We start from the raw sequence: 23,317 nt of genomic DNA, 5'->3' as shown, positions 1-23,317 counted from the left end.
CAAGTCGTTTTTCTGTCTTTTTATGTTGTGAAACTTTCACGCCCATCTTGGTCAGGACCCCCTTGCAAAAGAGATTCAAAATCTCAATGGAATTATCCTGGCAAAATAATTGTTTAATAAAAATAAAACATAAAATAAAGAGTATGCTGTTTTCAGTACGAGTATGTATTTTTCGTCTTCGGTAGACCAGCATGCACTACTTTATACACATATTCAATATTCTTATTAATATTTTTGTTGAGACACACCATAAAAACTGGTGTAATTTCATCCAATAAACTTCCAATCATGCTTCTTTTATGGATACCCATCTTGAATTTATGGGATGTTTTGTCCCTATTTTTGGATTATATATAAACAGCACTTTTGTGGCAGTATTAGGATATTGTATTTGCTTTCACCTATTTCCTTTCCGTTCCGCATTTTGTTGCACTGTGTGCGAGCGTGGAGAAATGGCTTCATTGTGCTCAGAGTCACAGAGAGGTTACTTTCTTCTTAAAATGGGATTGAAGCTTAAATGAGACCACAGCTAGCATCTCCAAGTGGCCTAGTTGTGTGTTTTTGTGCTTGTGTGTGTTGCTGCGTTTTGACAAATGTGTGTGACACGGGTGAAGGGTTAGGGCCTGTGAAAGTGTCAGGGAGCTGGCTCTGTTGGAGTGAGATACCAAAGAGTAATAAGTGCTGAAGATATGAGAGGACAGCTCCATTGAGGGTGGTGTGTCAACAGTATTGTCTCATGTTGGCATAGACTTTAGTACCATGGTAATCACTACAGTCGCGAACAGCAGAGAGCATGTTGGCACAGAGGCGTAATCCTGGACTTTCCCCTGCCTGACAGGGAGATGGCACGGTAATCATCTTGCTACCAGACTCCTCCTGCTAATTAATAACAACTTATGGGAAGATACATCTGAAGCACTTGGCTCCACTGGCAATAAGCTAATCAGCAGCAGCAGTTAGCCGAGGCTTCATACAGGCAACTGAAGGCCTTATAAAGGAGCAGCTTCAGATAAACTGAAACACTGAGAAAACAATATTAAATCAAGCCACAAAAACAGAGGAGGAGGAGAGGGGGATTAAAAAATACAACTGTGTTCCAAACTGAGCACAGAAACAGCAGTTAGGTTGGGATTTAATGTGGTGAGTCAAGATGAGATTCAAGCAGACAATGTAGCTAACAGGAAGAGCAGCTGAATCATACGGGTTGTCAGAGGCAGAGCTGCATGTTTGCTGGGTTATTTTAGGAACTGTGGCTGCTTTAGATTAATAAAATATTATGTTGAAAATCATGTGCAGTAAGATCAATTTTAGTGATGGTGGGTTTGTAATGGGGCAAGCAGGTTTAAATATTGTATTAAATTCTATCAATATGTATCCGAAAACAGTTAAAGAGTAAGTTTACACCAAGCTAGTATTTTGCTGGACTTTTCTGGTTTAAAAGATTCAAGTGTGTTTCACATCTCAGAGACAGCATCCCTGAGAGGTATGGTCAGAGGTGGGCTTTGGTGCAAATGTAAAACCACATCCAACAGTGATGTCACAGGGTTCTAGAGTACCCCTGTGAGAGGTTAAACCACTGGAGATCAGCAAAAACTAAATTTTAGGGGGCTATTAGTCACACTATTAGTTATAAAGTAAACAGTGTGACCTCACAGCAAGAGGGACGGGGGTCAGACTGATTCAACAGAACCCATATTTCTCTTTTATATGTACATACAAACATTTGCTTTAATAAAAACACCTTATCCACATACCTTTATTGGCACAAGCTATCCACTGCAAAGGGGTGACATCATAATTATGCTGGCCAACAGAGAAGGTGAAGACACGAACCTGGATTGAGGGGAAAAAAAAGAATCAATGCCAGAATAAATAGCCAAAAAACAAACTTCCTGCAGAGAGCTAATAGAGCAAAACAATACCACTCAAACATTCTTCTGGATGGCAATAAGGTCACTGTCATGTGACAACTACAATGCACACATCTTGAGTATGACTAGATTAGCCTCCCAGTCAACTCACACAAATTAAGTCTGCAGTTTGACAAAGAGTTGTCAAACTGCAGATTATTCCTGTATGACAGCAGCCCTCATGAGGCAACAGAATAGTAACGGATATAAGAATAAATATTGTTGGCCTGTGAAGTGGAGAAAGGAGGCTGGAAGTGAAAGCAACGCTGGAACAAAGACACAAACTGAGTATCTATTGGCTGTAATTTTATATGCGCTGATGATAAAGTGGCTAATTAGTCAGCAGGTCAGAGCTGTTAACACCAGCAGCCACACAACAAAAGAGACCGAAGAGGAGAGCGAGACAGAGAAACAGACAGGGAGCGATGGAATGAGAGAGTTGAAGAAAGGCCAAATGGATGAATCACAAGAGGAAAAAGAGATGCAAGCTAAGCTAACCCAGCAAGGACCTGAGGCTACTCCACTATCTGTCTGATGCCCGGTTGCAGTAAAATAAGATGGATGAAAGCAGCGCGAGGTCGGTGACTTTTGAGCTCACATCTTCACAGAGACCTGGCTCCATCGTTCATCCCGGATCAAGCTGCACTTGACGAGCGAACAGTAGGACGAGAGGGGGACTCCGTCGGGACGAGAGGAGGTGGACTCTGTGTTTACATCGTGACGCTCGGTGCTCAAACACAGTCAAAGTTGATGGACATTGTTTTCCTCATGTTGCATTTTTAATGTGAAGCTGTAGGCCATATTATCTGCCCAGAGAATTGTTTTTGTTGCTGCTGTTTACAATCCTTATGACGCAAAATCAAAAGAATGCACGACAGGAATGTACTACTGTTTTGTTTTTGTTTTGCGTGTCATGTGTTTGTTGCGTTACAAATGGGCTACAACTGAATTTCGTTGTGCATCCCTGTGTTGCATCATGACAATAAATGATCCTTGAAACCTTGAACAATGAGACAATGCCAGCAGAATATGGTGGGAGATGGGGAGGGAAAAGACAGCTAAGACAGTTTCTGGACATGCATGATCCCTTGGGATGGCAGAGCGATGTAGACGAACAGATAACAGCCTTATGGGGACAGACTCACTGTTTTGTTGGGCCAGTTGTACTTCTCAAAGATGTCTTGTGCACGATCCTCCCCGCCATCTGTAAACATCATTATCATCTTATTGCAGTTGGCCCTCGGGGCACTGCTCTCCTGTGGCAGAGGGAGGAGAGAAGAGCAAAGAAAGAGGCAGCGAGACAGGTTAGGGAATATGCAAGAATGAAAGAGGGAGGTGATCATTCCAACACATCATTTAAAATTAAAATCTGGTATTGTGATAAATATGTCAAAGACGCAAAATGGAAAATATTACATAGATAATATTTAGCATTTATAAGCAGTATATAAACATGTAATAAATATTATTTTTTATATATATATATTTATTATAGTATATAGTAATAGTATTTGTTCATTATAAAAAACATTTTGTTCAATTATCTCTTTGATGCCGGATTTAAACTCACTATGGGACAGATTGCAAACTTCAAATATATGAAACTGTATATTTTCGGTTATTATTGGCAGATTTTATTACAGCTTTCAGAATGATTTTTAGACGTTAGTACCAGAATTAGAGCTAAATCCTCAGATTTTAAAGGTTGGATAGATGCAATGGTAGACATCTAAAAGGATCCACTCCGTAAATCTCACCTCAGTAGATTAAAGGCAGTTTAAAAGATGGGATCTCTTCATAAGATCTTTTTTCATAAATTAATTAATTAATAAATTTTTAAAATGCATTTATAGCTAAGAATCACCTGTGTGTAGGATTGTTCTCCTTACATAATTTCATTGTGCACTGAGTCTTCCACTTTTGCCCGTGCTATGTATTTTTATTTTCTATTCTTTACTTTTTTATGACACAATGTGTTTAATAATGTCTGGTCTTTAACTGGTTACCATGTCCCAAAACCAGTTTTTTTTAAATCATTAAATACTCAAATACCACAATAAATGAACTGTCCCTTGTGTATGTACATGGCTCTAATATATATTTAATGCTGCCGGGTACATTGGTAAAGTTTGAGTGTAGGGTGAAAGATATTAATGTCTGTCCTGGAAATCATTATTAACATCATGTAATGAGCACATGGAAGGGAGGGATTCTCACACACTACATTTTGTTGCAATAAACTCATCAAAGCTTGTATTCTTTGCTTTTCATCATACAGTTAGACATTTACTGTTGGTTCCTTCCTTATATTATCATAATTTTAGGATTTCATTTGGAGTATACAATATTACTCTAGCGGTAAATTTGATTTAAGCATTATATGCTCAAAGCCAGGCACCGAATTTTAGCATTCAGCTTTGATACAAACTTCCCCCGCCTGCCTGCACAGCAGCTGCCATTAATATGCAGGCCAGTGGCATGTCAATCTGACAAGATTCTAATAAAGATAAATAATATTGCTACAATTACATATTTTTATTGTGCTTCTGCCACCAATCATGGGAGTGAGTCTGCCACAGACAGCGATTAAACAGGCCTTTTTATTTCTCATTCTGCTGGCATGAGAAGGTGGTGGTGGTGGTGGTGGTGGGGGGGGGGGGGGGGGGGGGGGGGGCAGCTGGCACTTGGCTCTGTGCCTCCAAGCCCACCAGAGGAATATAAAGTGTCTGTGGCTGATCTCCTCTGGGCTGCGCTGAGCGCTCATCAATCATCCCATCAGGGCCCATTAGGGTGGCAGCCTCTTAAAATACACAGCAGCATACGGAGCTGAGGCAGCACCTGTGTCGAGAGCACGTGGACGCCTGCTGCTGTCAGACCTCACCACGGTGCTGGCTGCTGCAAACGTTAGTGTCACTCCGTCGCAACAGCAGTTATTACCAGACCTACATTCGACAATGACAGAACTCTGGAAATGTCTTATTCAAACCTGGGCCGCTCACTGTCGGCACTGTTTCATCACTGCTAATTCAGTTTTTTTTTTAACTGGATCTGACAGCATGTATAATAACATGATGGAGCTTTAGTACGTAGTTCCAGCAAGTTATTGAAGACTTTCACAGACAAACATTCACCCCTGCATTACCCGTCCATGAAAAGGCTTCTTGGCTCTTACATTGAGAAGCTGTTCAAAGGCAAATGTGAAGCCAGACTTATAATCTGTGGTTCCTTTGGCTTGCATAATTATGACGGCCTCCTTGAAGATCTTCTTGTTCCGAACATTGGCTTGGACTAAAGTCTTGAAGCATGGAACAACAGCATCGGCCTTCTCATTGAACTAGAAGGGGAGATACAAACACTCACATGAGCATACTGTATATATGTATACTTGCTTTTTTAGATTAAAAAAATAAAAAAAATGGTGTCCAACTGTTGTAAGAGTGCATATCCATGTGTGTTTCTGTTTGTTCATGGCAACAGGATGCAGACGTGGGTGTGCGCAGATGTGAGCTGCCCTTCTGCTCTCTGGCTGGCAGTAAACACTGGTAATTACAACTTTCCACACAAAGAACAGGTGCACCTGAAACACCAGTGCAAACCACTGAACAGAAACCCAGCCAAGGTAATATCATCTGTCTCATCTCATCCACCAAATTAGCCTAAAACTGTGTGTGTGTGTGTGTGCAGGTTTGTGTGTGGTGTATGTGTGTGTTCGCGGCATGTATTTTCCCTGCTTGTGTGCAGTGTCTATGTGTGATCACAACATTAGCAGCAATGTCTGTAATAGAAGGTTTCAAATGCTGTTTGTTCTTGAAGGTCAACTTCAAAATCAATTGACATTTTCAGGAAAGATTGGTGTAAAACATTACGTGTGAGAAAAGCTGACATTTCTCATTGGTTGGTGTTGTGCCATAGTTAAATTGTCAGACATCGAAATCAAACGCAAAAGTAGTCAGAGCCACATATGCCATAATAATCCCTGTGTCACTTCTTAAAATCACATTTCTTGTGTCTTAAAATGTTAGGACAGTAGCTGTGAAAATATATTAAGAAAAAACAAGCTGGGTTACATCTACTATCTATATGAATAAAAAGCTCCTAACAAATAAGGTCGGAACTATTATAACTAATTATATCGCCATTTCAGAAGTGAGACTACAGTTTCATAAAGAAAAGTGCTGAAGCATGGTGGTACCAAAGTAATGGTTTTTAATGATTGGTTATTTATGTCTTTTGCAAATAATTCACAGCCAGCTATTGTAAGCCCTCACTTTTTTTATAAAGTGAAATCAGATGCGTCCCCTCTCCCCAGATTACCATGCTCATTTCTTGCTCTTAGAGCTGGGATTTAGAGGCATACAGTGGCTAAGAGCAATGGATTATGAGGGATTACAGAAGGAAGTCTCCAAACAGAGCCACCACACACAGCATGTGGATGTGCTTGTGTGTCTTATCTGTCCTGCAATATAGCATAACGTTAATGTTTCCCGAAACATAAGTCCTAATAGAAAACTTGGTAATCAGCAGAGAGGGGACGAAAGACAGGCACAATCCCACACGGAACAACGGTGGTGCAGGAAAAGTAAATACACTATAATGAGGGAAGTGCAGTGTTTCCACTGAAAGCAAACAACAGGGAGGAGTTTGAGCACACTGTGCCGTTCAGCGACTCCCTGCTTGATTACCACCTGCTTAATGACTACAACAAATATTTGTGTTATTGGTGCTTTCAGGAGTTCTTTGTATCATTAATTCACAAATCATGATGCAAACTTCTACTTACCATGGCCACATTCACATAGTCGTCATCTGACAGAGTTTCCAGCATCTTCACTACAGAGTTTTTCATCAGCTTCAGAGTGAGTCCACTAACACTTCCACTCCTGCAGAAAAGACGCAATGAAGCACTTACAGATCAGTTATGAGAAGACAGGTCTCCATCCTGCTCGTGTCCATTTTCCTAACTTGTGAAGGAATGGTTTAACCGTTTTCATCTTCTCACTGGACCTTTCATGTTTAGGCATGCATTCAAAATCGCATCTGTGTGTTTCAGAAGGTGATACAATGGTAAAATGGACTTCATCTCAGGTAGGAAAATGAGCAGTGTCTGCCTTCGTCTAACTTTAAGCTTTTCTGAGACCAACAGGTGGCACTAGCGCCCTTTGAAGGAGACATCCACTCCCACCCGGGGTGAAATGTTGAAAGAGGTGGCAGTTTGAGAGACTGAGGAGTAAGAAACTCACACGTCCACAATGATGACCATGTCCTTTGGAGACGATGCACCCTGGATATACCTGTACAAAAGACACAAAGAATGGACTTTAATTTGTTCCTATAATCTTTGAGAATTGCTATAAAGAAAGGAGCCAAAGTCACAATGAGCTGAGCCATGATAATATGGAGCGACCATAGCTGAGCCCACTTAAGCCACAGAATACTAAAAAGGCTTATGTGCTTAGAAGAGTTAATAAGTTGTGTTATATACTTCAGTGTTGGCTCCAGCTTCTGTCGGTTGACTTCAACAGAGATACTCCTCTTTACTGAATAACAATGCCCACTCTAAATAATTACTGCATAAGCCAAAGTAATTGCTAGTTTATGGTCTAAGTATATAATAACACATTTACTAAAAGTGGCCTGCGCTGAGCTGTACAACCTCCTAAGCACGCAAGCCACCACTGTAAAGCCTGGAACTGAATCTAAAAGGAGCAGAACTTAACATCATGTGTCTAAACAGAGGATTCATACAATTGTTTATCAGTGACAAAAATCAAATTACTATTTTTACAAGGGCTAAGATCGTTTTCTTTTTTTTCTTGCTAAAATGTGTTGAAACAGGTTTTTGAAATTCAAATATTACCATTTGGATAAATATTTATCTTAGATATTGCGTAAATTAGCTAATTTCTTCTTTCTTTAAAAACAATGTGACATTATTTATCAGTAAAGGATAAGCTGTGCTGGAGACCTTATTCAGTTGACACACTATTTTCAATAGCAATCTACAGTACATATATTTACAAATGTCTTCCCAAATCAAATGTCCTTTTTTTTGTGGCGAAATAACTACCTTACACTGCCTTACTTGTTTAGGATACTGATAATAATTTCAAGATAAGGAACCTTTGTAATTATTTAAAGACAAAAAAATACATATATTTAGACAATTTATATGAACTTGTCAAGGAGCAGCCTGAGTGGTGTGAACCTGTGCTGTGGAGATCCTCTACTGCGCTAAGTGCCGTCAGTAAAATAAGATAGCAGATGTTCTGTTATGACTCATCAGTTGGGCGTCAACCAAATTATTTACTCTGGCGGCCCCTTTGTTGGCCCAAGTTATGACCATTATACTTCCGCTGCAAAGCGGCTCCTAAAATACGGCTGTTCTTCGTGTGTGTCAACCTCAGCACAGCATTGGCCCACAAGGCAGAGACGGCACTGAACTTTCAAGGCCAGACAACTTGTGTCCTGGAAGCGGCACACATATAACATCTGTCCACAGTTGATAGAGGGTGACATACAGAGGAAAATCAAAAATTCCTTCATTCTGTTCCAGTGGCAATTAAATTCACATTCACCCCATGATACAAAGAGAGCTGAGATTGATGGACATTGTATGACATCAATTCTACGGCATACTGGGAAGGGGAGTTTCAAATGTGAGTATTCTGAGGAGTGAGCAGGCAAGCAGTTAGCAGCCTTCTTAGGCAGAAGCAGAGTAATCATCAGGGGTCTCTTTCTACTGATTATCAGCCGTTCCGCTGAGTGTGGAGAGAAGCCAGCTGCCCGTGGGCCAGAGAGGCTCTTTTTTTATGCTCGGCCAAGCTGATATGGAGGTAGAGCAACAGAGCCCCGGTAGGCTTCGCCACTGCTCCCACAAGTCTCACCGCTCCCACTCACTGGCAGGAGCCACTCCAACCTGCAGCATGACCTCTGACCCGCGTTGAAGTGACGTCCCTCAGCACGCTGCCTGGGCTGCTCAAATCCGGTTTTTTTCAGACACAACTTGGCCCCCACTCTACTGAAAAGCTGCCTGAAACCCCCAGATGGAACAGAGACTCGGCACCAGCACTGCCTCGCAAGAGGTCGATTAACTGAGCATGCCCAGAGTGAACATGGGCAAACTGTGTGTGTGTGTGTGTGTGTGTGTGTGTGTGTGTGTGACTGTGAGGGAGAGAGAGAGGGAGAGAGGGAGAATCCAATTATTTTCAATAATAAAGAATGCCACATCAAAGGTAGAACTTCCGCAGCTCTCCAACTGTGTGGCGTATGAAATCAGGTCTGGAACCATGAGGCATATTGGCATGCATGACTTTTATCAATTTAATTACTGAAATCTTAATTTGAGGGAGTGAGAGGGAGTGGGGGAGAGAGCTAAGACTCCACACAGTGGCTGCTTCTTTCTTTCGAGCGGATGGGGTTTGTGAAAGTGATCATCGATGCGGGACGAAAACTCTGTCAAAATGTGGCCCACGTCTTTACTCCCCCAGGCTTATGGACGGAGACACCCTTACTGGAGATTGAAGGAGGGTCATTTGGTGACGGCTGATGCCTGCAGACCAACTGCAGGATTTCATTAACTTCTCTGGTCAGTCTATTTCTCATGGAGACGAAGAGTCCTTTAATGGGACTTCCAAGTTATTTTGAAGGGGCTAAATGTTAATTAGAAGGCAATGCAGACTTCTGTTACCAGTAGTCATTATAGGTCATCTTCCACAGCCCCAATGTAAAATCTCACAATGGAGAACTGTGCAAGCTTTGGCCCTAAAATCTGTTGAGAAAATATCACTTTCAAGAAGATCCATTTCTCTCCAACTGTGAAAGAGGCAGCGTTGATCAGCAGTAATGGGGTTTAGGAGGAATGTGTGAGCAGTGATGGAGTAGACAGGAGTAACACATGAGCCATGATAGCGTCACTCAACACTGAAGCTATAGTGCTGCCATGGCTGATTTTCCCCACAGATTGTCTTGGTGTATCAGCACTCGCTCTCTTTCTCCCCTTTTCCATTGCCTAAAGCACAATTGAATTTTCTCCATGCCTCCGAGCAGAGAACATCAGGATCAGAGAGAGCGGGAGGAAGTCAAGGATTTTCGGTCTCCATGGCTGATATGCGGTTCTACGGTTCTGACAGATAAAAATCACGAATTGAGGCCGATATCAGTGTATAATTCTCCACATTTTGACTCATAGATCCAGATGTGTTTTTTCTGCATGGATTCCAGTCAGTAATTACCTCTCAGCTTCTGCCCACTGATGCCATTCTTTCCCTGTCATTACCCAGTCTCCTGCGTGCCAAGGCCAGGTGACAAGCAGATGGGCCTGGCTGGTGCTGAACTGAGCCCTGTCGCCCATTCTGTTCCACCACGACACAACCATCAGCCATCAGACACAACATATCAGCCTATAGCCTCTCTGTCCGTTCACTCAAAAGTATTGGTAACCACTGGTGCGGAATTATATAGTGAAAGCACTTTACTTCAGACATTACCATTGTATTTACATATTACTTTTATTCTGTGGGCAACTCATTACAAAAGATAAACTAATGTATCAGCTTCTGAGTCCAACTGTATGTGATTTAATTCAACCTGTTTATACCTGTCCATCACGTACAGGTATTCAAGTGAAACCTCACATCTCAAACACAAGTACAGAAGTGGCTACTTTGTTGGCCATGCGAATGCATCTGCCTATAAGATGGCCAGTTTCAGACAAGGTCTAGCTACAGGCACAATAAAGAAGAAACACACATACAAACAAAATGTGGTTACTTTGTACATAAGTACATAAACCACAATAAATACAATAACACCTGAAAGCCTCTAAGAACACAAAGTGGCCATGCTTCTGGATATTAAAGAGACTATGACATGTTGTAATGTGGGAATAACATATTCATATTATTTTAAATGGCTTTATACATTTAAATTAACCAATCAATCACATAGTGACTGATCAGGTCTTATAATTTTTGTTCCAACCCTAAAAAAGCACTGTGACATTAATTATTAACGTATATTATCAAGCAAACAAATGACAAAGCTTCTCAAATGTGAAGATTTTCTTTTCTTTTGTTGGTTTTGGAAAAAAAATCAATACGTTGAGAAAGATCAATTACAACTCTGAGAACATGTGATGAGAAATTTTAAACTGACTTATTTTGATCAAAAAGACAATTCACAAATATTGTAAAATGTAAATAATCCCTGAGTGAAGGTTAGAGGTGTGCAATACATCACACACTGTATCAGAAGGAATTTCAGATGCAGTAAACATATAATTGCTTGTGGTTAAGTAGCCAATGCTTTTTTATTTATTGTTTGATATATTATTATGCCAATAAATTGAAAAAAAACAGAAGGTCTGGCCACAGCAGCGGCAGCGACTTGTATGCCCATAAAAACAACAACTGGAAAGCCATAATGTACATCATGGAGGTCACGATATAAACATGTTCTTACCATTACAATATGTACAATCAAGATAACTTGTGTGTGCGGAAGACGTGCTCTTTACACTGAGGTGGAAGGAGGTCTCGCTCCAAATAGGGGAGATTAAAACAGCAACATTCGCAGCCACCTCACCCTTACAACACGCCACCACCCGCCATCAATCTAAAAGAAATGCATTAGACAAGCAACGAACACAATGACATATTCTGCATTGTGTTGATTGTATTTTTGCTCCTTTTGCAGCAGTCTGGCAAAGGAGTCTCATTGGAATTCATGAAATAGTTTTATCATGGCGCACCGCTGTAAAATCAATACATTAACTGTGCCGGGGGGCTAACTCTCTCAGGAGATTGTGTTTATGCACCCTGACCCATTCCACAAAGTGTTGCGCATTACATTTAAATTGGAGGAATTATCTACGACATACATTTCAGACACATGCAATAGATACATGGAGCATGATACATGGAGTGGCTTGGGCTCATTTTAATGTGCGACAGTGAAGTGTGCAGGAAAAGCTTACTGTATGTTTGGAGTTGTGTGTTTGTGTGTATGTGTCGTGTTTCATTGTATTTTTTTGTGAGGAACAATTTTCATTGTACAGAGCATACAAATAATGAGTGGGATGTATATACAGTACCATCTGTATTGTATCTGTTCTCCACAGTATGAGCTCTGATATGCATCCATCATGTACAGGAGATGTAAGCAGAGTAACCAACATAATAATGGGAGGACTGTATATAACTGTATATAAGCGTGTGTATGTGTGCGTGTAGGTGTGTTTGTGTGCATGCTCCCATGTGTGCGTGGATTTGTGTTGTGCTGATGGGCTTATTATTTTATGGACTGCTGCTCTTAGCGCTCCTGTGGATGTGGCAGGCGAATAAAGATTGAATTAAGATTAAAAAATATATATATATATATATATATAGAAGGACAGCGCCCAGAGAGCCTGCAGGAGAAAGAGATGTTGTCTGCCGTTTATTTATTCCACTTTCTGTTGATTATTGGAAGGGTTGGTACCAAGATTCACATTTCCATATTTTCGGTTATGCCTAAAAAGAACACAAAATGTAATGCTCAATTTTTCCACCACTTTAACTTCTGGAATAAAGTGCAGAATATTAAATTAGTCATGCATATTGGAACACATCAGCATCAATTGTTAGTAGACAAGTACTTGTCTGTTACTGTGGCTCTTTGAGATAAAAAAAAAAAAAAAAGAGTCCCCAGCTGTGTCTCTCACATTTTGGCTCAAACTGAAATGTCAAGATATTTTATTGGGACAGCTAAAGCCTTGTGTCTCCCTTTAGCCTGACCCACAACACACTGGTCTTTCTTTTGACGCTGCCTCTCCCTGAAGTAGGGGGGAGAGACTGAAAGAAGGAGATACAGGGAATGGTATTTTCGGGATTCGAGGATTGAACAGCCGTCATAATATTTATAAACAGGTTAGATTGAGTTTTTGAGGAAATCAATATGTGATATAGCCTACATGCTGTTGTGAACCTGGGAGGTAATGGGATCTTGGCAACGCTTGGCTAACAGGACTCCATGCCTATCTCTGGTTATTTCTCTCTTCGCCCCGTTGCTTTTCCCTCTGCCTCTGCCTCACTTCACCCTCTGCTTCGCTTCCCTTGATAACACGAACAGACATTATAATGGACCAATGTTAATAATTAATGTCAGAGCAATTGGAGACAATTAAGTGTGTTGACTGGACCATTAATTTTCCTGAGGCTGTTGGTGGGGGAGCAGACGGGGAGAGAGCCCATCTGTGGAGGCAGGCGGCCCTCTGATCCTCTTCCTCAGAGGTGCACCTGGACAGCTTTGGCCAGGTTAGCCACGCCGCCATGCATCCGTCCCAAGAAAGCTACAGGTCTATTACGCTACAAACTGGCCGTGAATTCTGGCCCCTAATTTCACTTTCCATAGTAAATCACATCTTTGACAGGGGGACTCTGTCCGCAGTTAGTCAGTGTAAAACGTTACTCAAGCATGTTCATGCGATTGCATCTGTGTATTACAGTTACTATCATGGCATTTGTGAATTCCAGTATGAATCTGGCATACCAGCCCATATGATCTGATGCATTTGTGAGTTTGTGAGGGGAGGAGCGCTATTCGGTTTATGGGAGGACGCGTGAGACAGAGTGTGTTCTGTTTGTGCCTGTACATTATTTACTGCATATGAATTTAAGTGACTTTTGACAGTATGGTTAAAGCCATCACCGCACCTGGACCCATGAAATAGAGACGGCAAACAAAAAGGCTTTTGATGACTCCTCGGTGTTGAAATGACATGAACGAAACGTAACATTCAGTGGAAGTCGGCGCTAGTGTTGGCAGCTCAGCTTCCACTTTCCAACTCGAGGCTAGTTGGCCTTGCTTGTTAGCTTCCACTCTACGAGTGGAGTACAAACTTGACAGCTTGATGGACGGCACCTCTCAAATGTTGAATGTTGTAAACGGACAGACAAAATAAAAGAGCCTGGCCCAATTCAACATCCTCAGTAGTGTTAGCTTATGGTGACTTTTTAATTCCGGTGTACTTGAGTTACTGTTACACTAAGTTGTAGCATTTACCATATTGCTGTGGCCTAGTCTCTTGTATCAACGTTTATAAGATATTCAATATGACGGGCTTCGGTCACAAGTTGACAGTGCGTCTTGAAGCGATGGCGGCTCTCAGATGTCACTCATCTGTTGCCATGTGAAAAACCTATCCAGACGCTTGAAGTTGAAATGTTTTTTTTTTTAAAAACATGTCCAATGCTGATTTATTTCCTTACACAGAAAAGTGAGGATATTTCAAAAGTTTGACTTCAACACCAAGTTCACGAGTTGTGTTCATCTAAGCATCTGTACGACCTGTATAAATGCTTGTGTTGTTGTTTGTGTTGCTGCTCTTGTGACGGATGCTGCTATCTATCGCTGTCACATAAGCACACATGACGGGCTTACCTAACCCCTGTGGACTGTTTTTGTAACGCGTGTGATTGGACGATCTCTCCACAGAGTGTCAGTCGGGGAGACAGCATGTTAGACTATAATAACACAAGTCTGACCTGACATATCATGACACTCCCTGCCACGGCCCCGCCACTCAGCGCGGCTGGGCACAAGTTGCTTAGCGACGGGCCATACAGCAACGTCGGAGGCTCCCAGATGAGCAAAGGCTCGAGAGGAGTGACAAACATGGAAGACCAGGGGGGAGACAAGGTGTTCCTGCAGTAGTACACCTCTTCCTCTGTCACACGCGCTGCCGCCGCTCAGCAGTCTCCCCCGTCGTTCTCTTTCCTTGTTCCTCCCCGTCTCAGGGAGGAGTCCCCCAGTCAAAACACGTGGAAGAGAATTAAACTCGGGTGTACTTTGGTTGTAGCGCTGTCAGATCAGAGACAGGATCCTTGTTTAAACGTATCCTGCTGCACAGTGCCTTGTGTTTTACCGTATTTTTTATGTTTACACAAGCACTAGGGAGACTTTTGGTGATAGCTTAATTAAATTGTCTGAGATCTGATGAATGCAGATACACTGAGGTAATACGCCATCTCTTTTCATTTTTTTGTTGAAAGGCAAACAAATAGTGTTATAACTTGCTATCACTTCAAAACTCATAGATCGATACAATTCTTCAGTCTAAATGTATCTGCAATTTGCAGTAAATGGTTCAAATATTATTGACTCTACTGATGCTTATTCTCTTTTTTTTATAACACAACCACAAACTTGTACAGGAAGGTTGTAAACTGTGAATTCCATTTCTTTGAATCCTTGTTCATTGTTCTTTATCTCCACAAGGAGGATCATGCGATCAGTTACGTGTGTGCGGCTGATCTCGCATTCTGCTGCAGTAAATTGCATAATACTTTGGTGGCCAAATATGGCTGCATGCTCAATGACTTTGTGACACAAACTTTCTGAAAACACCTTTTATTGCCTGTTTTGTACTGCCATTGACTGCCTGCTGACTCGCCACTCTTTAACGACCCCTAGACGGTAGGGGACGCTATCAGTGAACACGGCTGATTGCATCGCCGACTTCCCATCCACTACTATGTGCCCAGAGACGCCAGTTTGCACATTTTTATTGTTCTGGACGGTGTGTTTGGCTAGCGGCTAACGGAGCTACCAGTACACACACTGCCGAGTAACATTACGTACCACATACCACTGCTATACGGGCAGACAGTTTGGGTACCGTAAAATCGCTGTCTTTACGGATGAATAAACTGAGCCTTTAAACCCCACATAAAATGAGCAACTGAAGTTACATTCAATATACTTCTAAAGATGAACAGATTAATTCTCTTTCAGACGTGGCTACATTTTGGATCTTGAGTTTCATGCAAACTTCATAAGAATGTAAAAGCTTCTTTTGCTTGTCTTTTGTTTGTTGAGTCTGAGCGAGCTGACTTCATCCGACAGCCCGAGCTGACCTCAAACAGCCACTCAGGTTGAACTGGATCCAGACAGAGATAGAAAACGGGGTCAGGTCTAATCAACATTGCTGTCATGATTATGTCCAGTTCACTCCAACCTGTAACGAGGCAACAGGCAGGACTGCCACAAAGTCAATGTGACAGTGGCAGGTAGATTGAAAGTGGAATGGTGGACAGGAAGCTTGGGTTGGTGGGTGAGGGGGCTATTTGGCCAAACGCAGCCTAGTTCTGTCCAGCCCGTCACACTCGCCCGCCCTGGCACTCTGTACAGGGATCGGCTGTTACACAGAGAACCACAGGCAAAGGTGGGCACTAAAAACTAAAACATTAGCCTCTATCTTGCTCTGTCCTTGTAGCAAAAGACAAAGGAACAACATTATCACTTACTGAGATAAATACGGGTCAGTGAAACGTTTTGATCTCATTCCACTAAACAATATCCATTATTTAGCTGCGGGCTAGAAGGAGCACAGGAGGTCTACAAGAGCCAGAGACAAAGCACTGTACAGGAATCCTATTATACGGCTGCATTTAAGAGTAGAAGCCTTTTTTGTGCATGTGGTTAAGAACATTAAGTACAAAGACACCGAGTGCAAATATGCCTGAGGCAGCACGTTAAAAAAATATATCACAAAATATTAAAAACTTGTTTTCTATAAAGGCATGATCAGAAGCAATTGAATTAAATTGATGCTTACATTTCGTTACTGCTGTAGAGAGTATTTCAATTTAGTGTTCACATCAGATCACAACAGTGTGTCAGGATTTTAAGACAGCATGACGGTGCTGCTGCTGACAGCACAGACGTTGCAATGACAAGTTTAAATTCTGCAATTTTCTGCACTTTTACTCTGCTGCTCTTTGTATTGGTTGAAGGCTGTCCGCTCTGAGCTGGACAATCGCTTTTACTCTCAACACTGAACTGGACTCACCTCGTGCCCAAAACGCACACCTTCCAACACTCATCTGGACTAATGCAGCAAATTGAGATGTATATTATGTGAAATATGGCAAATTTATATCAGAATCTAACACATCTACAGCTGATTTAGTCATTATGAGTGAAAACTGTTAAGGTACTCTATATCTGTTGATGCTACTGTACTGAAGTCAAACTCTTATATTTGACTAAAAGCTGGCCTGAGCTATTTTATTTTTGGTGAAGTACTGTACATCCCCACCAGTGCCATTCTTTCTATCACCAACAACGCCCCAGTCCAAATGTGCCGATTTAGGACATAAATACCTCCGTAAACAATGTTCAAAATGAAGAGGATAATGGATGTTTCGGCATTCTTCCTAAAATTTCCAACAGACATCAATAGTGGAAGAAAATAAATGAAGTCCCGCTGATCATGATCCTTGTCCTGATAAAGATGGCACTTACCAAGGTCTTCTGCGGACGTCGTACAGGTCAATCTTGTTGGGAGCCTTCCATGGAGTGGCTGGAGAGAGTAAGAGAATGAGTTATAAGCCATACAGTGCACTGTAGGATATTTCACATCAGATTAGATCAAAGTAATCATAATTTCATTCTGTCTATCGAGTTACCAGTATAGCCATCTGATAAGCGATTGCCAATGTTCTGCAGCCGAGGAGCCCTAGGGTCAATTTAGATTTTATCTTGGTGTGAGTTATAAGGCAGACAGTCGACTCCGTAACCTGCGGCCTACCTGGGTAATATCGAGTCACTCCTGTGGCACTGCCAAACACCTGCCAGCGCAGAGAGCTGTCCTCCTTACGGTTTTCAATGAAGACCCTCTCCAGCGCCTGGGTCCAGTTTAACTCGTTTAGTATGACGGGGGCTGTAGAAACACACACAGATAAACACACACAATAAGACTTAGTGAATTGGCAAAAATAGTTAAGACTCATTGCTTTCTGGTTGATCAGAGTACTCAATACTCATACTTTTCAAAAGGAGACGATAAAATCTAAACAGTCTTTCACTCAGATTTGAATGTGCCCCGGCATCCAAACGTTCTTTTTGTGATTCCTGCTTCACTATAAAACCCCAGCTTTCAGAAAAAAACAAGGTCCTCTCGAAATGAGCACAAGTCAGAATATGCTTCTGGTTATAAAAAGTGAAAAAAGAGAAGAAATGTAAATTAGTTGCTGATTATCTGCCATAGTCCCTCAAAGAAAATATAAAAAAGCAATAAATGCTTCAACTTCAGGGTCTAAAAATAGTTTTTATAATCGGATTTAAACCCAGTTTTGTATTATTGATTCTTTTGCACCTGTTTTTCAATAATCATAATAAACACAAATACATTCTCAGATTTTTAGATTAAAAAACTCCAACAATGAGCCCTAGATAAAAACACCAGGTTTTCTCTGTTAGTAACCCAAAGGTCAACTCTCCTTGCTGAACAACCTTGTCCGTGCCAGCAGCAGTAAGCTGAGCACATAAGAATGGATGTATGCAGGCAGCTCGGCCGACGGTGGCCGGGCATCAGTCTAATCTGGGTGATCTCTGAGGACTGCAGGAGGAGGAATCTGAGAGGACCTTGGAGGAGGTCATATGTCACTTGCAGCATGTGGAGACAGAAGCCACTTCAGAATTCTTGATGGCAAAGAAATACAAACTATGTCCATGAATGTGTGTTTGAGTTAGGAGGAGTCAAGAGGGTTACGTGGTGATGAAAAATAAAAAAGCGTGTGCATGTGTGCCTCAACGCATCAACATGTGTGTTTTGAGTTAAAACGTGAGGTCACAGATATATCTCACAGGTCAGTGGTACTCTGTGAAATTGATTTATGGTTGTGAAGAGAAGTATTCATCATCTAGTCAACAATAAGTGGAATAACACGCTGCAGGTTGTGGTGGAATAACACTACGACCCCATCAACGTGAGTCTTGTTCCCTCTCTACCTCAGACTCTTATTACTTATATTGTATTTACACTGTCTTTCTTTTTCTTCCTGTAACACACCCACACACAGACACCCACACACAAACCAAACGTGCTTTCAGTCTGCGTTTAATAGCTAAGCTGAAGTCAGAAGATGGGAAGCATAATCAGAGGTTTAATAGCCGCCTGATTAAAGAGGAAACAAGACGAGGCACTGAGCTGAGGAGAACTTCACTAGCTTCTCTGATTTAATTACTCAGCCAACCAAAACTAGACAAGCCTCTGATCCGACAAGTCCAGCTTTTCTAAACCCCTGGATTGAAGTTTACACAAATAAACGATCATTATCTTTCATAACTTTCCCCATACTTTTCAATTACTGCTCAGTGTTTGACGAGCTGTCAGTTTAGAGGTATGAAATAAGCCAGGACTGTCCCCCATTCACTGCTTACCTCCCTTATTGTAGACTGAACACCTTTGAATAATCACAATCACATGGCATTGCCTAAAAAAAATCATATTAAAAAATATATTTTTAGCTGAATGTTCCCCTTTATTTTGTCAAACTCTCCCCAAAAATGCAGGTAAAAGAATGCCGAGTTTCATTACTCTTTAGCATTCTGTAAAACAAATGCACACACACACACACACACACACACACACACACACACACAAACACACACACACCCACTACAGCAGCACTAAGCAGTGTCTGGAGGATAGGAATATATGAAAGCCAAATTGCTGCCATCACCAAGGGGAGCTCCTCAACATGTTTTTCTCAAAATTCATAGACGTATCCACAAAGGAAGAATGAAGGAGGATAGAGGCAGCCCTACAGATGGGGATAAACATTAAAAACCCAGAGAGAGGGGGAGGACGATTGATGGAAAGCAACACAGAAATTAACACGAATGAGTGGCTGCTTTCACAGCCCGAAAAGGCAATTTATCGCTCACGAGGAGGAGAGAGAGAGAGGAAAAAAACCTGAAAATAAATTTCACTTTAAACTACTAAATTGAAAATGGCAGAATCAAAGACGTAGAGGTCAAAGAATAGATTTAAAAAAAAAAAGTGATTTCATGTTATGTAACAAATGACAAATCGGACAAATTTGTCCTTTGCTTTGTAAGCGAAGAACTAGCTGGTGCAGAGTTGTTCATCATTGCTGTTGGAGTTAGGACAGCTGAGGCTTCACCATATTACTTTAATTGATTTATTGGAAAAGTACGTTTTATAATCTTATCAATCAAATGCTTTGTCAGATGTTTGTTGTGTTGTTATTAGAGGACTTATTCCTGAAGAATGTGTACCAGCCACATCTCTGCTACAAACTTAATTTCATTCTTCCAGAATTAGAAAGATTAGCTGTCTGTTCTATCTCTCATAACACCGAGTTTACAACTGCCAACAGTCCAGATGGTCTGAAGAACTAAAAAGAGTGAACTAGAGAGAGAAAGTATTGAGACTCTCAGTAGCTCTGCTATTCTGATGAATTTTCAAACTTGCTGCAGTTGCTCCCATGACTCCAGATTTATTTCAGCAAGACCAGTGGCAATATTTTACTGATGTTTGTGTGGAGATAATCAGGGAACCAAACCATGCATTTCAATTTCATCTGGCCAATACTCTATGGTCAAAGAGTAATGTGTAAAATAAGTTTCTTTAAGCATGAGCTATCACAGCAGGTTGCTGCGGCGGCAGCCGGTGTGCTGTGAAGTCCCGGGTGCTCTTATCAGGAGAGGCACCGGGTCTGTAATGATAGCTGTCCCAGACAGGCCAAGGGCAAACAGACATCCTGCCACCTCTGTTTCAAACTAGCACCACCTCAGCTACCCTGACTAACATCAAGGCATCAACTGAACTGTGGCTATGCAAGGATTATCAGCTGCATTGCTGCCTAGGGCTACACACACGCACGCGCACGCACACATGCACACACTCACTCACTCACTGCAGTAAGTTTTCAGACTATTTGTGTGTTCATGATATATATCTACTTTCAATCCAGGGTTCTATAAGCCAGACCAAAGTGTATGTGGGCTCATGATTCCAGCTAACACTAAACTAGTCACATGTAGATCACCTGTGGGTCACCTCTACTGTCAGGCCAGCCCTGCAAACACACACACACACACACACACACACACACACACACACACACACACACACACACACACACACACACACACACACACCTACACTCGTCTGCAGGTGATCTCCACAGAAAAATGGGCACATCAGAGATAAGAGAACAGAGCAAACTAATTCTCTTTGATTTATTCATTTAGAATATGCTGTGACTTCTCTGGACAGTTGATAAAAAGACAAATTTCCCCTGGGGGGGAAATATGCTCACACAGTCGGACAGGGCCTCCGAGCGCTCCGAGTTGGGCTCATTTTTCACGTGAAACGCGCCTCTCTCTGATATCTTTAAAAGGTAATTCATCAGCGCGCCGCTCCCCTGACATTTAGAGCACCCTTGGCTTTGCCCCTTTATGGAGCAAGACTGCACACCAAGTAGGGAAACAATTATGAGAGGGATTTATGGAGCATCTCTGTGTGAGATCATTTCTCAACCCCCCCAAACACCACCCCTATCCTGTGACCCCCCCCCCCCAACCCCAACCCCTCACACACACATTATTCACACTGATATACCCGAGATAAAGAGCTATCCAACATCCAACATCCAAACGATCTGCGCCTTATGCCCTGTATTAATCCAACATTATAGAAATAGGTGCATGCATTTACTGTATACACAGAGCAGAAAAAAGGCACGGTTGACTGTAATATATCAGAGCGGAACACAAGTGGTCTGACATCCATAATGGTAATGGAGCAAAAGCTATTAGCTAAGTCTGTTGGAAGAGTCATAACCATTATCCCTGTCATCGCCATGAAGGCTTACATATTCTACTTAACAGAGTGATAGTCCAGTACAGATAGAACAGTTTAATTCTACTTACTTTGACATATAGGTGACACAAACACACACAGGTAGAGCAACACTGAGACAAATACAAATTTGAAAATTTCAGCGAGTTAACACCCATTATATTTTTCCAAAGTAATTTCTTAAATGGGAAGGTTATTTGGGTAATGCATAAAAATAGGAGGAGCTAACACAGATGTATAAGTCACTGACAAGTTACAGCATCCCACAAGACTTTTGGCAGTAAAAGAGGTTTGAATTGTATCAGAGAAGCATTGGTCATTTCACTTAACGGGTCAGTTCACTCTAACTACAAATGCTACATGCTGATTGTCGCACGGTTTTGTTTAAACCTTTCCATATTTTGAGACTGAGATCTGCCTCCTTTAGATTGCTTCCAGCCCACAACAATGAAAATTAATAGAATTTCTGTGGTGCTCGCAGCACTGAGATGGGACAATTTACTAAATTCGACAGTAAGATGTACTGTATTTCCAGCAATGGTGTCCCAGTTCACTGGATAACTTAAAGAGCTCCCTGTGATCCATTTCCAAATAACACTAAAAGTAAATGAGAAAATATTTTGTTGTGATTTGAGCGTTGAACCCACATCTTTCTGCACATTCTCAAGTCTTCACAGACCGGCATCTATTCTGTGCATCTGTGTGTACCTCCTCTTTCTGTGGCTCTCTGTATTGTCAACCCAATTCTTTCTCCGTCTCCCCTCTCTCCTGTTTTCTCCCCATCTCTCCTTCTTTTCTCTTCTTTCAGGGCTGCTTTGTGGCCTGGCTGAGTGTTAAAGAGCCTGAACATTAAACCTTTCATCCTGCAGAGGAAACGGGAGCAACAGGAACTGGCAGCAGCTCACACGTCCACAAAGACGAGCTAAAACAAAGTCTAAGCCTTCCCAAAGAAAAATGTGTCTTTTTGTAGCCTTAGTTGAGAAAAATAACATCCAAAAGATAACTGTATAACCTAATTTGTATTCTTTGCAGTGTGCTTTACAAAACTGGTCTCTAAGAAGTTCTTTGCAACAGCAGTACCAACTAATTAGAATTAAATTCCATGTGAAGGATTGAAGCAGTTTCACTCAGGAATAGCATTTATTATGAGTGTGTTTGTCAGAGAAGCACCATTTTGCTAAATGGTAATCCAAAAATTATTTCTAATTAAAGAAGAGCAGTAAATAACAAACACATGAAATGTAATTTCTGAGCCTGGTGGTGAGTGAAGTAGAGTTGTGCTGTGCTGACTGTTCTAATTAGTGTGCTGCTAAATGATAGTGCCCCTTCACTGGGCACACACTATCGGGGTGGATGGTGAGGGGCAGAGAGAGAGATGGAGTCTGTTAAGTCAAGAATGACAGAAATACAGCCCACAGTGTTTATACTCTCTTTCTTCTCTTTTGGTTTAACTTTAAATCCAATTTCCCTTATCCCCCCTCTCTCTATCGCTTTCTTTTTCCTTTGCACTTTCACTCTTTTTTTTTTCTTTCCACAAATCAGTTTTGCTTTTTTTTCTCCACACATTTAAATCTGGTTTGATGTTGAGACGGGCTGAGTTGATCTCCAGCATGGCGTGAGTTGGTTGACAGGGAAGCTTCCTCCACTGGAAGAAACCTGGGGCGTGTGAAACGAATACAGGCTGCATGCACTGGGCGTGCACAAACACACACACACACGCACGCACACACACACACACACACACACACACACACAC

At 41.6% G+C, this 23,317-nt stretch overlaps 1 protein-coding gene across 1 annotated transcript in view; it reads right to left on the bottom strand.

Annotated features, from left to right (window-relative positions):
* cacna2d2a (calcium channel, voltage-dependent, alpha 2/delta subunit 2a) overlaps nt 1-23,317 on the bottom strand; it is a gene marked incomplete at both ends in the record, with an annotated part of 136,124 nt that overhangs the window by 16,995 nt on the left and 95,812 nt on the right. The window contains 7 exons of the mRNA XM_079156694.1: nt 1,755-1,833; nt 3,056-3,166; nt 5,083-5,244; nt 6,691-6,790; nt 7,151-7,201; nt 17,193-17,250; nt 17,479-17,610. Coding sequence (XP_079012820.1) covers nt 1,755-1,833; nt 3,056-3,166; nt 5,083-5,244; nt 6,691-6,790; nt 7,151-7,201; nt 17,193-17,250; nt 17,479-17,610 — 693 coding nt within the window. The remainder of the gene's footprint in view (nt 1-1,754; nt 1,834-3,055; nt 3,167-5,082; nt 5,245-6,690; nt 6,791-7,150; nt 7,202-17,192; nt 17,251-17,478; nt 17,611-23,317) is intronic.

The sequence above is a fragment of the Pholis gunnellus genome (genome assembly GCF_910591455.1).
Source record: "Pholis gunnellus genome assembly, chromosome: 3".
Classification (NCBI taxonomy): Eukaryota; Metazoa; Chordata; class Actinopteri; order Perciformes; family Pholidae; genus Pholis; species Pholis gunnellus.
This window is presented reverse-complemented; position numbering and strand designations above follow the sequence as displayed.